The sequence below is a fragment of the Balaenoptera borealis genome, assembly GCF_965194805.1.
Source record: "Balaenoptera borealis genome assembly, chromosome: 3".
Classification (NCBI taxonomy): domain Eukaryota; kingdom Metazoa; phylum Chordata; class Mammalia; order Artiodactyla; family Balaenopteridae; genus Balaenoptera; species Balaenoptera borealis.
The window spans coordinates 74951755-74969350 of NC_138866.1; the positions used below are offsets into that span (position 1 = coordinate 74951755).

The following is a 17596-nucleotide window of genomic DNA, read 5'->3' on the forward strand; positions in this document are numbered from 1 at the left end:
CACGAAAACTTGTACACAAATGTTCATACCAGCATTACTTACAATAGCCAAAAAGTGAAAATAACTCAAATGTCCATCAACTGATGAGTGTATAAACAAAATGTGGTATTATTATTCATCAATAAAAAGGATTGGAGTATTGATAAATGTTACAACTTGGATGGACTTTGAAAATATTATGCTAAGTGAAAGAAGCCAAACACAAAAAATCATATATTATATGATTCCATTTATATAAAATGTCCAGAATAGGCAAATCCATAGAGACTTAAAGTGATTACCAGGGGCAGGGAGTGGGGACATGGGGAATGTCTGCTATAAGGTTTTTTGGGGGAGGTAATGATATGTTCTAAAATTAGGTACTGGAGATGAATGCACAACTCTGTGTATATAGTAAAAATTAAGAAATTGTATACTTTAAAAGAGTGAATTTTATGTTATGTAATTTATATCCCAATAAAACTATTATGTATAATATATATGTATTATATACAGCATACATTATACATGTATTATTATATAAATATTACTATATATGTTATTTTTTCTATCTCACACATATAAATGAGGAAATAAAACATATACGGACAGTTTAAAGAATAATAATAAAGCATACACATACATACATACCAGCTTACGAAACAGGAGATTACTAATACCTTCTGTAAGTTCCTCACCCATACTATTCCCTTCTTCTCCCAGAGGGACCACTATCTTGAATATTGTATTAATAACTGCCTTGTATTTCTTTATAATTTTATAAAGAAAATTAAATTATTTATTATAAAGAAAACAAATTTATTTCAGTGTATAATTACATGTCAGTGTGTATTCATTTTCTGATCAATGGACATTTATGTTGTTTCCATTTTTTATTCTTATGAACGTTACTATGAACATGCTGATAAATGTCTCTTGGTACACATATGCAAAAATCCCTGCAAATTTTATACCTAGAAGTAAAGCTGCATGTTCAATTTTACTAGATAATGCCAAGATTTTTTCCAAAGTGATGGCACCACTTATACACCCATGGGCAGTGCATAAAGTGCCCTATCTTTGAAATAAATCTTACAGAAGTGAAATCAAGTGAAAGCAGAATTAATAGTAGCTATGAATAGGACTGAGGGGTGGGAGAGTATGAACAAAGTTACAAAAGCATCTTAAGGTGAGTGGGGAAGAAGCGGTAGTGGGGCCATGCCCCTTCCTTTTATTTTTTTTAATTTAAAAAAATATATATTTATTTATCTGGTTGTATTGGGTCTTAGTTGCAGCAGGCGGGCTCCTTAGTTGCAGCTCACGGGCTCCTTAGTTGTGGCATGCACACTCTTAGTTGCAACATGCATGTGGGATCTAGTTCCCAGACCGGGGATCAAACCTGGGCCCCCTGCATTGGGAGCATGGAGTCTTAACCACTGCACCACCGGGGAAGTCCCTGCCCTTTCCTTTTAAATTGCCTACCTCTGTTTAGTGAGAGTGAAGGGCTGATCACATGGATAGAAGAATGAGACCCACTCATTTGCTCTTGGCTTTTGTTGTGGTATTTGTGGTGGTGGCATTTATCTTCACCTCCTAAACCCACACAGTAAAAATTTTATTATAAGAATATATGAATAAAACGTTGAGAAGATTGAAGAAAAGACCTGAGAGCAAAGCAATCACTGTGAAGGCTAGCAAGATGCCCCACAATAACAGACTGAGGGTTGTTTTCATTCTAAAAGACATCCATCCTCAGGCACCGAATTTACCTTTCGACGCTGGTACCATCAGAGGTATCGAGTCTATGTCTCTAACCGGGCCTTGGCTGTATTGTCCACCAGAAGATGAGATGTCATATCATCTCCCAAGCTGTGAGAGATCCCACAGGACACTAAAATAAAGGAAAAGTTCAGCCAATTACATGCAACTTTGGGATGCCTTCTGCAGGCAAACTTAAGTTGTAGCAGGAATTCCTCAACACTTTCAGGATGGTATGTAACATGTCATAGTCTTTTTTGTAGTGATGTGGATCACTCTACACTGAAGGGTAAGACCAAGCATTCAGTAATAATGACATTATTTATTCAAAATGAAATCAATTTTTCTGATTATAGAATTGATGCATACCATTTTGAATCATTTTTAAAGTGTCTGCTCAGCCTGGAAGCCAATGACCATATCCTTTCTCCAGGAAATGAGCCTCTGAACCCCTCTCCACTCCATTCATACGGACTGACTCACCAGTAACCAGTTTATAGTCTATGATCCAGTTCCCACAGTCATTGTTCATTAGACTAGGGGTAGACAACTGACCTAAGCTGGGCCAATCAGATTCTTTTCCCCAGGCATTTGGAAATGGGACTAAGAGAGTTAAATTAGCCTCTGTGAATGGCTAGGACTATTATGTAAACTTGGGAGTTCTGGGATGGCCATATTCTGCTTTGTAGCTTAAATAACTGTGGAAATCCTACCTGCAGAGTCACTTCTAACCTTGGTCAACACTCTTTTTCTGAATTATAATATCCAATCTCCTGGCTTTAAATACCGTGTGTGTGTGTGTGTGTGTGTGTGTGTGTGTGTGTGTCTGTGTGTATACATGCTGTTGCTTCCAAAATTTTTGTCTCCAGCCCTGACCTTCAGATTTGTACATCTTCCAGAATTTTAATCATTTCCACTTGCATGACTGCTAGGTATCTCAAATTCACCTGTCTCACACAGGAATTTTAATTTCTCTCTCAAACCTGATCTCCCAGGCTTTCTCTATCTCCATAAATGGCATTACCATCCCACCAGTTCCTAAAGCCTCAATTTCTCCCTTTCTGTCATCCACTAGCAAATCCTCCAGCTACCTCCTAAAAATATGTATCACCCTGTCTCCACAGCTACTACTCTAATTCTAGTCACCAGTGTCCCTTACCTCAACTACCATAATGTTCTCCTAATGCTCTCCCCATTTTCCTCTCTCCATCCCCCTCCCACCAATTCTCCCTGAAACATCCAGAGTGCTCTTTAAAAAACAACCCAGGTCATCGCATTTCCTGCTTAAAATTGTCCAGTGGTTTTCCTTTACATTTAAAATAAAATCTAAACTCCTTACCGTAGTCAGCATGGCCTCTATGATCTGACCTTCTTCCTATTTCTCAGATCACGCTTTGTATTTCTCCTCCTCTAGCAAATAACATTCCTTGCCACTGGCTTCCTCTCTGTTCCTGGAACCGGCAAGCTCCCTCTTGCCTCAGGACTTTTGTACTTGGCTGGAATGTTCTTTCCCTTGCTCTTCACATGGCTAGTTCCTTCTTATCCTTCAGTCTCTCAGCATCTTTTCATCTGCCAAGAGGACTTTCTCTGACTTCATAACTAAAGTGAGGACTTATTCAGTTATACTCTGTCACGTCGCCCTGTTTATTTCACTGGTAACACTTACCATATCCAGAAACTACCTTCATTTATTTACACTTATTTATTACCTCCTCTCACTAAAATATAAGGACTTTGAAAGCAGAAAATTGGTTTATCTTATTTACCTTTATTTCCCAGCACTTGAACAACTCCTAGAATGTAGTAGGCACCTAATAAATATATATTGAATAAGTGAATAGGTGAATGAATAACAAGTCAAGAGAGAGAATGACACTGAGTGGCTGAGTTAAAAGGTCCTGAAAGCTTCCTGTCCTTGATTTTAGTCTTTTCCAAGGCCTGTCTCTGTTTCTGCCCTTAGGTTCTGTAGGAGAGTATTATGTCCTTACAACAAATTCCCCTTTTTGCTGAAGCTAGCTTGACTTGTCAACTTAAGAAGTTTGCTCACAAGCTTATTTTGAACAAGTAGAGAAATACAAAGAAGGTAAAAAAGCATGATGGAGACATTCTATTACTGGGAGAAAACATTAACATTTTGTTGATCTATTTTCCAGACAATTTAACTTGAATTGAGTCATTCATATTCTGTTCTGTAATGTTTCACTTTTTTAAACCACAATAAGTGGAGAATACCTTTCAAATGACATAATTTTAAATGGATCTTTACAGATTTCTATATTAAGGAAGCTATCACCCAAAAGTTGATACGCTTTCACATGTTAGACAATAGTCCTAGGATAAGAACAGAATGGAAGCAACCAAGGAAACCATTTTGTTTTAGCGTCAATCCTCACACTGAAAGTAGCTTTCGTAGGTCTGCTATATTACCCCATTTTCTCAGCCTCCTATCGTAGAGAAGTAAGACGAAGGGAAAGGAGGGGTGATTGCATCACAGACCTCGTCCTCTGGACCTGAAGCCATTTGCAAAAATGAAGCTGTAGTTGAGGAAGAGATGCTGTGGTTCTTTAATACCTGGACCCAGAAAAGATTGTTCTGGTTTATGACCCTTCCAAAATACACCACCGAAGCTGTACAACACTGTGGAGCCACTGGAAAGCACCACTAAAAATGGTCAGAGAAGCTCTACGAATGAAATGGAGGCTATCAGAATGCCAGAAAAGAAAACTCAGGGGAGACTGTCAGTGAAGGTGTGATGAAGGGACATCCAAATCCAATGAATTGACAAGATTTAATCTCTCAGGAAAAAAGGAGTGGAGAGTAGATGTAAGGAAGAAGAATTATCATTTGTTTTGCACCCAATGAAATGAAAGACAAAAAGAAATCCGTTGCAGTGGTATTGAGTTGCAGTGCACTGGGGCAATGGTAGGTGAGTGAGGGCAAAGAATTACTCTTTAGTAGTGATTGCTGTATAAAGCCAGTATGATGACATCAAAAATTAAAATCATACAGCCAACTCCCCTTACTCTGATTTTATACTCACCTCTGATTAAAGGTGGAGAGAATGAACTGTAAATAGTGACTGTGGTCAAGAGCCTAGGAATAAGAAAGACACGTATTCACATCTTTCTTTTGCTGTGTGACCATGGACAAGTTACTTAACCACTCTGCTTATTTTCCTTACCTATAAAATAGGGATGAAATACTCACCTCATATGGTTATGATGAGGGTCAACTGAGATAATGCCTATAAAAAATTTGCATAATGCTTGGCACTTAGTACAGGCTCCATATTAGCTAAATGCTAGCCGTTTTTTGTTGTTTTCACTGAACTAGTCTCTGGCCAATTGATAATTCTATTGTATTTATGAGTATAAGTTAATGATTTATATTATATATGTAATTTTCTTGTATGTTGGTTAGTATAAGTCAGTTCTCTGTAGTGTTTATATATCATGTGTCTCTTCACTAGTCTATCAGCTCTTTTGAGGATATCTTTGTACCTAACAGAGTGCCTGGTATCTGCAGATACATAATAATTTATCAACTGATGTATTATTATGATATTGGATTGTGGCAGAAATTGTTTTCCTTTTTAGAGTTGTTTTTAATAATTTTACAAAGTATTGCATTAATTCTCCCTCGCGTCCAAGAACACAGTGAAGTGAGAGCCATAATGGTGTCACTGATTTGAGGAGGAGAGAGAAAAAAGAAGAAAAATGTAAAAATCAGGTGAAAAAATCTGCTCAAAGGAATGTCAGTAGCATTTCAGTGGAGCATAGGAAATGCTGCAAAAATACTCCCGTCCTCTAAAAATTCATGGGTTAAGTGGGCCTATGAGTCAAAATATAGAAGTAGGGTTTTAACTATTTTAAATTTAATATGGATTGGGAATTCAGGTCTTCCCATTACTAACTTTAACAGGCCCAATAAACAGTCAAGTCCCTGAAAGGGGGGCTGCAATTGGGCTCCTTCAAATCTGGGAGAAGGAAGGGACAATTTGTGAATAGACTCTTAAAGAAAATAGTTTTAAAATGAGTGAGGGAACTCAGGAGGAGCTGATCTTATGTAAGAGGATAGAAGCAAAGGAGATGTAAGCATTGAGGAAGAAACTTGGAACAGAGATAAAGAGAAGCTATGGAGAAAAGTGTAGTCTCTGTAATTTTAGTGTCGGTTGTATGAATGCTCAGAAAAGATGACAGGAACTCCTGGAATTTGGACTAAACTTAATTTGACAAATATTACAGAGTACCCATTTTGTGCAGCTGCTACAAGGAGAAGAAAAATAAAGCCCTCAGATCTGTGGTTACCAGAGGTGGGGGTGGGGGGGAACGGGAATCGGATGAAGACAGTCGAAAGGTACAAACTTCCAGTTATAATTTCCAGGGTTGTAATATCCTATGTGAGAAATATAATTAACACTGCTGTATGTTAGATATGAAAGTTGCTAAGAGGGTAAATTTTAAGAGTTCTCATCACATGGAAAAATGTATTTATATTTTTAATTTTGTATCTATATGAGATGATAGATGTTTACTAAATTTATTGTGGTCATCATTTCACAATATATGTAAGTCAAATCATTAGGCTGTACACTTTAAACTTATACACTGCTGTATGACAATCATAACAATAAAAAACATAGTTTCCCACAAAAAAAGAAAGAAAAATAAGTGAACAATTAATGAGGAAAGGAGAAATGAGAAAAGCACATTCTTAACTGTAAGGTAAAATATAAAAAGTCAATCCGAGAAGAACAAAGCAAAATGAAAGTGTAAAGGAAGACTGAAATTCACATTTACTTGAAGGATCAGATAAAGCTTTATGGAGGGAGGGTTGTGGGAGTCTGGGAGGGATTTTGGCAGGTGGAAACACAGTGTTCTATACAGAGAGAGGAGAGTTTCAATAGAGTCAGGGATGGTCAAAGAGCAGGGTGGTCTTCGACAGTAGCAGGTAGGCAATGACAACTTTGAGAAAGAAGAGTTGTGGGAATTTAAGTGAAAGGAAGCATATTTTGGAAGATCTTGCATATAAATTAGAAGAATTGTATTCATTCTGCCAATGGGTGAGAATTACACATTTTAAGCACAAGAGCAATAGAGTTAGAGCTGTGGAAGGGCTTTAGGAAGATTCATCTGGCATAAGTGAGCTAGAGAGACCAGCAGAGAGGAACATTAGGACATTGCTGTGGTTCAGGCAAGTGGCCTTGAATTAGGAAGGATGGTGGCAGGGGGATGGAAGAGTGGGATAGATCACGAAGACACTGAGGAAGGAGAATCAAATTACTTGCCAACTAGTTGGATGTGGTATGAAGTTAAGAAGGTGACAGGATTTAAGATGACCTAGTGATACTGTGTCTGGATGCCTGGGAGACAGGCATAATACAAAATGAATAAACTTATTTCACTCTTCTCAAAAACACCCTAAGGAAAGAAATGAAAGACTAGAAATATGTATTAGATATAAACTTACAGTTCTTGCTTCCTCCAGAGAGTTCTCTCTAATTCTTTTCTCTGTTTTGGTGTCCTTCAGTCCTATAGAATCCTCTTGTCCTCCTGGCTTGTTAAGAGAGGAGTTAATACAGTTCTGTTTAGCTCTTAAGATGTTAACTCTTTGCACATCAGAGCTTGAAGGCTGTGCTTTTTCCTCTATGTGTGTTGTGGTTGGAGCTAAAACATTCTTTAACATGCCAACTTCTCAACTAAAACTAAAGCTGAAAACGTATTTATTTGATTTGAAATTAACAGAAATTTACTGGTGTTGGAGAATGATCTTTAAATCTCTTCCTGAAGGGCAACAACAGTGGGAGATTTTCTGGAGCCCTGAGGATCTCTTTGAAGGGAACACACTCTGCTCCATTGGTGGGATCAGTGTGCCTGCTCAATCCATGTGTGCCAGGACCCTCTCAAGTAAAAGAATGTATATAATCCACTTCACTGTGACCATAGTTTCCAAACCAAATATTGGGATGTAATTATGCAACAACAGAACTTGACATTTGAAAATTAGATGTTCTTAAAAATTCTGCATGCTGGTCACTGCATTCATACTATATATTAAGTGAAATATAGTCTCAATCGTTACATGAAATTCTCTTTGTTATGCACACTCAGTGTATACATTGAAAAGGGATTTCCAGGAGGGTGAGCACATGTTTAATGGGCCCTGTGTGACTTCCCTATGTCCTATAAATAAAATAAAATAAAATGAGAGAGACAATTAGGATGTATACAAATTATCCAGAACACATAAATCTCCCAGTGAAACCAGGAAAATCCAACAAAATACTTCCCCAGGTCTAAATGACAGAATTATAAAAACTAGCCTTTTCTGCACCCAAGATTGCTTCTTGGCCAAGCAATTTCTCAAGGATCTTGGGTCTTCTCTCCTTTTCCGTATGATCTAACCAGAATTAGTGCTGGGCAAAATTTTGAAGTAGGCCAAGTTTGTGTTGGTAATTTTGCTGTCTTTTTTCTGAATCTCTGATTTTTTAAACATTTCCTCCTACCCCTTTCAGGCAACCAGTTACCTCCTGTTTTTTCCCCTGACAGCCTCATTACACTTTAGAGTGAATTTATACCATTTGATATTTTTTCACTAGGCTTAATGTACTTCTAAATGTAGACTATAGGCTTTGTTCCACGTTGAAGGAATTTCAGTCATCAAGGAGTTGGAGGACTTCCCTGGTGGCGCAAGAATGGTGGCGCAGGTGGTTAAGAATCCGCCTGCCAATGCAGGGGACATGGGTTCGATCCCTGGTCCGGGAACATCCCACATGCCGCGGAGCAACTAAGCCCTTGTGCCACAACTACTGAGCCTGCGCTCTAGAGCCTGCGAGCCTCAACTACTGAGCCCGCGTGCCACAACTACTGAAGCCCACGTGCCTAGAGCTCGTGCTCCGCAACAAGAGAAGCCACCGTGATGAGAAGTCCACGCACCACAACGAAGAGTAGCCCCGGCTTGCTGCAACTAGAGAAAGCCCGTGTGCAGCAACGAAGACTCAATGCAGCCAAAACTAAATAAATAAAATAAATAAATTGAAAAAAAAAAGGAATCGGAGATATAATAACATTCTTTCGATTACAAAAGTAACACACATTCATGGTAGACATGAACAGAAAAATAAAAAGAAAATTAAATGTATTAGTAATCCTAACACCCAGAGATAACTACGATTATCATTTTGATTTATGTATGCATAAAGGCATACATAATACTTAAAATAAAAAATAGAATCATTTATTTTCTTTTTTAAATGTATTTTTAAAAATTTTTAAATTTAGTAAAATATAAAATTTACTATCTTAACCATTTTTAAGTGTATATTTCAATAGTGTTAAGTATTGTTAAAAAACAAAATTCAACTTGAGTAAATTTTATACATCTTATTGGTTTTAATTCAACAATTCATGAATCAGGCAGAATTCTATCTAGCAGACAGAAAGGAGCTCTGAGGAGCTGTACAAAAAGAAAGACTTTTATAGGCAGAAGGGAGTGGGAGCAAGGAAGTTGTACTAGACAAAACAGTGGTTGGTTATTGCATACTTTAGGGGATGGCGGGGGTCTATCAGGCAGATTACCTAACGAGTGTGGATTAGGCAATTCTGACTGGCTGGTTTAAGATTCCATTTTTGGGAGAGCCGAAACTGTAATTAAGTCAAGTCTTGGTTTGGTGACATGGGGCTTAGGATAAGCAACTCCATTTTGGGCCTATTGTCTTGTTCTTAACAGTATATTCACATTGTTGTACAATCAATCTCCAGAACCTTTTTGTCTTACAAAACTGGAACTCTATGCTCATTAAACAACTCCCCATTTCCCCCTCCCCCCAGCCCTTGGCAACCACCATTCTACTTTGCTGTTTCTATGGGTTTGACTACTCCAGGTCATTTATTTTTAAAGTTTTTATTTTTCATTAACCAATATATAATTCACAATGAACATTTTAAAATATTATTAAATATTCTATTATATAATTTTAAACGGCTGCTTAATGGTCTATTCTATAAATGTATCATAATCAATTTAATCAATGCCCTATTGATGGGCATTTAGACTGTTTTTTATTTTTTGCTATTATAACCATATTGCGTTAAAACCCCTCACAGATAAATCCTTGCTACCATCCACATTTATTTTTCTAAGATGAATTACTAAAAGTAGAATTGCTGACTCAAAGAGAACGCCTATTTTTAAGGTCTTTGATACTTATTTCCAAATTGTCCAACCAACTTTCAGAAAAGTTGTACTAGTTTACACTTTTGCCAGCAGTATCCATTTCTTCTCATCTTAACATTAGGAGCATCTTTTTTTTTTAATACCTATTTCATAGATTAAAAATACTAATTCACTGTCCTTTTAATATGCATTTCTTTGCTTGCTAGCTGCCTTGAACTTTTAAAATATTTACTATCATTGTACATTTCTTTTAAGAGTCACTGATGTGTTAAGGATACCCGATTTTTTCATGTCTTCTATTTTGGTTATATGTCTGTTGTAAGTGTAAGTATTTTACACTCACACATAAGAAATCTTAAAACAGATTTAAGAAAGTATTTTTTAACATCATGGAAAAGTTTTATATACTAGACCTATACTGTCCAAAATGGTAGCCACTACACACATGTGGTTATTAGGTATTTGAAATGTAGTTAGTGTGACTAAGGGATTGAGTTTTTAGTGTTATTTCATTTTCTTTTCCTTGTAGCTTTAAAAAAACAACTTTGCTGAGGTATATTTTACACACGCCCATTTCAGGTGTAAAACACAATGAATTTTTAAAGTAACTTCACTGACTAATGCAACTATCACCATAAATCACTTTTAGTACATTTTCATTCCCCAATTTTATTTACTTTAAATTTAAAATTGAAAAATGATACTTGATTTAGTTATTAGAAACCATACTCACACAAGCTTAATAAGGCTTTTGTTTACTTTTCAGGACTCAGATAAAAGGGAAGGGACTTTAATGATCTCTTCTCCATTGCTCAAATCTGCCATTTCAAATGCATGCCACCTTTCTTTGTGATACATTATCCCTAATTCAGCATTTCTTCACATTCCCCAAATTTACCATTTTTTGACTCCTACTATTCTGTTTTTACCACTCCCCAGAAGGGAATGGAAGTCAGGGTTCTTTGAACAATGAGAAAGTGAGCAAGGCAGTATGTTCTAGGTTTTAGGTATCTGAATATAAATTGAGATGACAAAAAGGCAGTATTCTGAGGGTGGAGTTGTGGAATAGGTACTAATAAAAGATAAGAATCATTCTATTGTAAGAGTTGCCATATGATCCAGCAATCCCACTCCTGGGCATATATCCAGACAAAACTATAATTCAAAAAGAAACATGCACCCCTATGTTCATAGCAGCACTATTTACAATAGCCAAGACATGGAAGCAACCTAAATGTCCACCAACAGATGAATGGATAAAGAAGATGTGGTACATATATACAATGGAATATTACTCAGCCATAAAAAAGAATGAAATAATGCCATCTGCCGCAACATTGATGGACCTAGAGATTATCATACTAAGTGAAGTAAGTCAGAAAGAGAAACACAAATACCATATGATATCACTTACATGTGGAATCTAAAATATGACACAAATGAACTTACCTACAAAACAGAAACAGACTCACGGACATAGAGAACAGACTTGTGGTTGCCAAGGGGGAGGGGGAGAGGGAGGGATGGACTAGGAGTTTGGGATTAGCAGATGCAAACTATATATATAAAATGTATAAACAATAAGGTCCTAGTGCATAGCACACGGAACTATATTCAATATCCTGTCATAAACCATAATGGAAAAGAATGTGAAAAAGAATATATATATATGCATAACTGAATCACTTTGCTGTACAGCAGAAATTAACACATTATAAATCAACTATACTTCAATAAAATAAACTACAGAAAAAAAAGAATCACTCTATTTTAACATTCCTCAGACATTAAGAAAGTTCTCCAAAATTATGTTTAAAAACGCCCTGAGTAAATTTTATAATGGTCGGTCATATGAAAGATAATTACTATGTGAAATAAAATTTCATATTTGTAAGGATTTGGGCTAGTTCACATAGTATTTTTATAACATTTAGATGTTTGCTCAAAAGGTCAATTTCTACCATCATAGTATAATAAAATAAGCACTGATTATGAAATGTAAGACTTGTCAACTGAAAAGCACTTCGTAAGCTGTACAAAGATTAGCTTAATGAAAAATTACCAGAGGATAAAATCTTGTGCTTCAGAGCCAGAGGAGAACAGATGGCAAGAATGTTAAAGAAGGCTTAACCTGCAAGAAACCAGATTTAGGTCATTGCTGGGATGAAAATTAGAAGAGACGCAAAGAAGACAAAGGAAAAAAAATGGAGAAAAACATTTAGTAGGAAGGGGAAAAAAGAAACTGAGGAAATAAGAAAGAAATAGAAAGTCTTCTTCAGTCATTTATTTTCACAACATTTCCTTGAAGGGGCTGGGGCCTATATTATACAGATTCCATAGTACCCTGTACTTATATTTAGTAGCACTTGATACAATTTATTATAATCAATTGACTAGTTACTCATTTAATACTTGACTCTGTTCTGAAGATCAGGGACGATCTCTATTTTGTTTACTTCTATGTTCTTGTGACCTGGCATAGTACTTGGCACAATGCTTATTAAAGAGCATGTACTTTATAAATATTTGTTCAAAAAATGAGTAAAATTTTTTCACCTTGGCAAATCTTACATTATTAATAACTATGTAATGGTTATATGCACACATTCTAGAATCAGACTCCTAGAGTCAGAATCTTAGCTACATCAAAAACTAGCTGTGCCACCTTAGGCAAATGACTTAACTTCTCTGTGATTTAGTTTCCTCATCTTTAAAATGGGGATAATAAAATGTCAGATGAAAAGTGCTTCGCATATAGTTATATAAAAGTTATCCATTATTTTTATTATTATTAACATAATGATGGCCAATAATACTTAAAATCAAATACTACCCAACCTCAAAACCACTAGATGTCACGATTCTGAATTGCTTTAATCTTTCTAATTTTTCCAAACTTTGTAAAGATTTTTTGCTTATTTTTTATTTTTATTATTATTTTTTAAAATAAATTTATTTATTTTATTTATTTATTTTTGGCTGCATTGGGTGTTCGTTGCTGCGCGTGGGCTTTCTCTAGTTGTGGTGAGCGGGGGCTACTGTTAGTTGTGGTGCGCGGGCTTCGCATTGCAGTGGCTTCTCTTGTTGCAGAGCACGGGCTCTAGGCGTGCGGGCTTTGGTAGTTGTGGCGGGCGGGCTCTAGAGCGCAGGCTCAGCAGTTGTGGCTCACGGGCTTAGTTGCTCCGCGGCATGTGTGATCTTCCCGGACCAGGGCTTGAACCTGTGTGCCCTTCATTGGCAGGCGGATTCTTAACCACTGCGCCACCAGGGAAGCCCATTTTTAAAAATTTTTTAAGCTCAGGGTTTTGGTTATTAAGAAAAAGAGATGAAAGAAGTCCCGGATTACAGATTAATGATGATAATATTCTGGTAAAATTAAGTCCATGTATACATTTTAAAAAATCTGTAAAAATCTACTCCAAACAGTTAAGAATGCATATTTTTGGAGGACAGATCACATAGAAGCTTTCACTCTTTCTGTATTTCAGTTTTTTACAATAACCACAAATTATCAGAAAAAAGCAAATGCGGGACTTCCCTGGTGGTCCAGTGGGTAAGACTCCACGCTCCCAATGCAGGGAGCCCGGGTTCAATCCCTGGTTGGGGAACTAGATCCCACATGTGTGCTGTAACTAAGAAAGTCCACATTCTGCAACTAAGGAGTCCGCATGCTGCAACTAAAAGATCCCACACGCTGCAATGAAGATCCCACGTGCCACAACTAAGACCCAGTGCAGCCTAAATAAATAAATAAATAATTAAAAAAAAAAAAGAAAAAAAAGCAAATAGGATATTTCCATTTGGAAAGCTTTAAAATAAAAAGAGAAAAAAACAAAACACTAGAAGCCTTGAGAAGGTGTATATCCAAAGTGACCAATAATTTTATTATCAGTGTATAAAACCTTTTTTGCAGCAACTATGCCTGTTGGAGGACAGCAGGGGCTGCCTAGGCATAGGGTCTTGTGGAAGGAATAACACTGACAGGTAATGAGGGGCCAGTCAGGGAAGAGCTGTGAATGAAACAGTGAAAATGGAGGACTGGAATAGAGTGCTATTATAGGATTTTAGTGTGGGAGTCACACAATAAAACTGAACGCTTTCAAATGATTACCATGACAGCAGTTTGCAGGATCAGCTTGGGGGACAGACTCAGTGTGGGAGAAACAGGATGCAGTCAAAGAGTAAGGCTCTTGAAAGTGGTGTGTAATATATTTATCATGTCATTTTTCAGGTAGAATATGGTTGCCTATAGCAGATAGGTTGCCAACAGTCAGAAAGGTCTCCAAATTAGTGTAAAGAAGGATAAAGTAGTGTTGGGTATTAGAAAGCTCTGTGAAGTTTTAATTAAGTGCTTTGTCTGGATCCATCAGAGACCACTCCTCACTCTCCAGTGGAAGATGCTTATGATATCCTTGGATGATAAAGGATGTAGAGGAAGAGAAGCAATGATGATTGTAATAGTAAAGTCCATTTGACTTGTTGAATGGAATAGGTAGATAATTAGGTATGCTGAGGGTGTGTAGGATGATAAATATTGAGGAAAATATTCAGCTAATAAGTTAGGTAAAAAGCAAATTAGGCATTTCATAGCTGTTGCTGCTTTTCCTTTCGTCTCCTTCCTCTTGACAGGTGGCTTAGAACTGGGAGGAGGGAAAGTTGCAGGGGATACCTTATTCTGGTAATACCTCTAAGCCACATAAAGCCTTGTTCAAAGAGAATTACTTCTTGAATTAAAGACAAAAGTACAGTTTTGTTTTTTCTCTTTAGCCCAAGGTAAGGAGTTACTGTTTCTGTTTCCTTATCTCTTCCCCTACTTCCCCTCCATTACTGGAGTCTGGCTCATGGCTTTCTTTCTACATACACAGCCACCTAATAAAAGCATTCAGCTTTAGAAGTTTAAGGGTGTTTAGAGTAAGCAGAAGAGATAAAGGGAACTTCCTCCTCTCCATTTCACCCACCTAAGTTTACAGAGCCTTAAAACCAGAAAGTCCTGAATGTTTATCGTCAACATGGTGCTTTGCATTCTGCCTTGTATTATGCTATTTTTGCACTTGTTTTCTCATCCTTAGTAAATTCAAGCTACCTGATGGAGGGACTGGATGTTAACTGTTGTATCCTCCACTTCCACCCCATCTAGCATAGGGGTGAGCTCCTTGAAAACATAAATGCTGTCTCTTAAGTACTTCCCGTGCACCAAATACAGTGTTGGTTAATAAGCAGGTCATGATAAAGATCATGCAGTAAAACTGATTTCTGGTAAAATGAATTTAAGTACTTTTCATTAAAATTTTATAGACATTTTTATTCTATGAGAACAGTGAGTAATAAAACATTCTAGTGTTTATTTTTGTTTACTTAAGTCAGGAATTACATGAATTACATGTCAATCAAGCCTCACAGCATCTGGGTCCCTCTGAATAAGTGCTATATAAAATATTTAATAAAGAAAGGATAGTCTACCTGTTTGTCCTGGGAAAAGAACAATTTCCTCTGATAAATAAAAGCTAATGATTAATTACTTTAACATGAATTTCAGACACTCTGTTTAAGGTCCTAGGACATGTAGTAGGAGAGAAAATAAGAATGTACATGTACAGAGAGAAATAAGAATTAAACTCTGCAATCGAAAGACATAAAGACATACTGCGACTTCCCTGGTGGTCCAGCGGTTAAGAATCAGCCTTTCAACGCAGGGGACATGGGTTCGATCCCTGGTCAGGGAACTAAGATTCCACATGTCGCAGGGCTACTGAGCCCGCGTGCCACAACTAGAGAGCCCACACGGCACAATGAAGAGCCTTCATGCCGCAAGGAAGGCCTGATGAAGCCAAATAAATAAATAAATATTTAAAAAAAAAAAAAAAAAGACGTACTATCCAGGAGGGGAGAAGAGACAAGTGTAAAATTAACCACAGTGCTATGAGGTCGTTTTAAATAAATTGCAATGTGGCAACTGAGCTGAGGCTTTAAGCACTTGGAGATGTTTTCCCTCTGATTACTTGTTCAAAGTTGACAATTTGGAAAATATAGAAAAGCACAGGAAGTGAAAAAAAAAAAAAAGCACACGTAGTTCTCTCACCAAGAGAGAACCACTATTAACATTTTAGTATATTTTTTCTTACATGCTTTTTGGTTTTGCTTTTTAAATCTGCTTAAAGCAATATATGCATATGGCAAATAACTCAAACGGTACAGAAAGGCATACCAACGAAAAAGGCAAAAGGTTCGCTCTCCAAAGGTATGTCAAAATAAATTTCTAGGCCCAAGATGGAGTCGCTCCTGCTGGGGGTGTCACATCAGCAAACCGAAACTTCATGTTCCTGTAAAAGCTCAGCTTGACCAGAAACGCAGTACATCCAGTCAGCCAATCCTCAAACGCCATATTTCTGGGCTCTATACTTATTTCCTTGTTCCTTAATCTTTCTAAATAAGGTCATATTCACAACCCCAGGCAATCCCGCCCTGATTGCCTTGCCGCTTCTAATGCTGCATAAAACTCACTCTTGCTCAAACTCCCTGGGGGAGTGCTCCATGGCTTGTGAGTCACTGTACTCTTCCAACCATGGATTGTTTTCCTTTGAGTAAAGGACATTAAACTCGTTACTAAATGGTCTTAATTTTCTCCTTTGACAGGTAAGTTTCCTTGTGAACCTCTCTGAAATTCAGAATTAATTCAAAACTAATGCATACAACTGTATTCACATGCATATATTCCTAAAATGTATACAGATGGTATCACATTCTCTAGATAGTGTTCTGCATCTTGCGTTCCCTAACTACACAGAGAAATATCTTTCATTCCTAGCACAGCTGGTCCTATTCCATTGCGTGCATGGCTGCTATAATACAACCAGAGGGACTGCAGTGCAGACGATGCCAGTAGGTGGGGGACGGGCCATTTCAGGGTGAGGGGAATTAAGGGACCAGATTTTGGGGACGGGCAGGGGAGAGCTAGCCGGATAAGCCAATTTGGTTGACATGTAGGGTATTAGCAAGTGAGATGATTTGGGGCCAGAGGATGGGTGCTGTAGTATATGGCAGGCCAGCATTTTGGACTTTCTTTACCTTTTGTGGTGGAGAGGTAAGGAAGTCAGTTGTTTTGGCCGAGATATGGGTTGTCTGAAGAAGGGCTTGACAGGCTGAGAAGTGTTGTCCAGGAAGGAGCTCTAGGGTTGGAAAAACTGCAGGGCTGGTTAGTTTTCTGGTCTTTAGAGCTCCCTCCCCACTCTAAGAAAAGTGTTTTCTTTATCCACACCGCAGGATAGAGAACTAACTTGGAGCTTTTCCTTTTACCTAAGCCCGGGGCTAGGGCGGATCCTTCCAGCCGCTAGCAAACAAAACCCAGCAATCCTTCCCCGCCCTTCCCCCCCTCCGCCGCGGGAATTCCGAGATCCGGGCGGGCCTTCTACTAGGCGCTCTGAGGAGCACAGATAGGATCCCGCGGCCGCCAATCAGATCTTCCGGATACCCGGATGTGAAGCGGTGCGCGGTACAAAGGCAGGTTTCCACCCAGAGCTTCGTCAGGTACAGTGACCAATAAGCATGTCTCAGGCGATAAATGACAGGAAAAATGACCAGTTACAAACTAGTTTCTCTCACGCATGTGGAAATTCGCTAGATTAGTCTAACCCACTACTAATTGTGATTGGATAGAATTGTGAGGAGCTGTAAAACTGTCTAATTA

At 37.7% G+C, this 17596-nt stretch overlaps 1 protein-coding gene across 2 annotated transcripts in view; it reads right to left on the reverse strand.

The window, feature by feature from the left end:
* RPGRIP1 (RPGR interacting protein 1) overlaps window positions 1-17548 on the reverse strand; it is a 102457-nt gene extending 84909 nt beyond the window's left edge. The window contains exons 1-3 of one of the 2 annotated variants that reach the window (XM_082384943.1): window positions 7207-17548; window positions 4778-4830; window positions 1749-1870 (exon numbers count right to left, since the gene is read on the reverse strand). In XM_082384943.1, coding sequence (XP_082241069.1) covers window positions 1749-1767 — 19 coding nt within the window. In that variant the 5' untranslated portion in view covers window positions 1768-1870; window positions 4778-4830; window positions 7207-17548. Of the gene's footprint in view, window positions 1-1748 lie in introns of both variants that reach the window. The other variant, XM_082384944.1, reaches the window with a different exon arrangement.
* Between the last annotated feature and the right edge of the window lie 48 nt (window positions 17549-17596).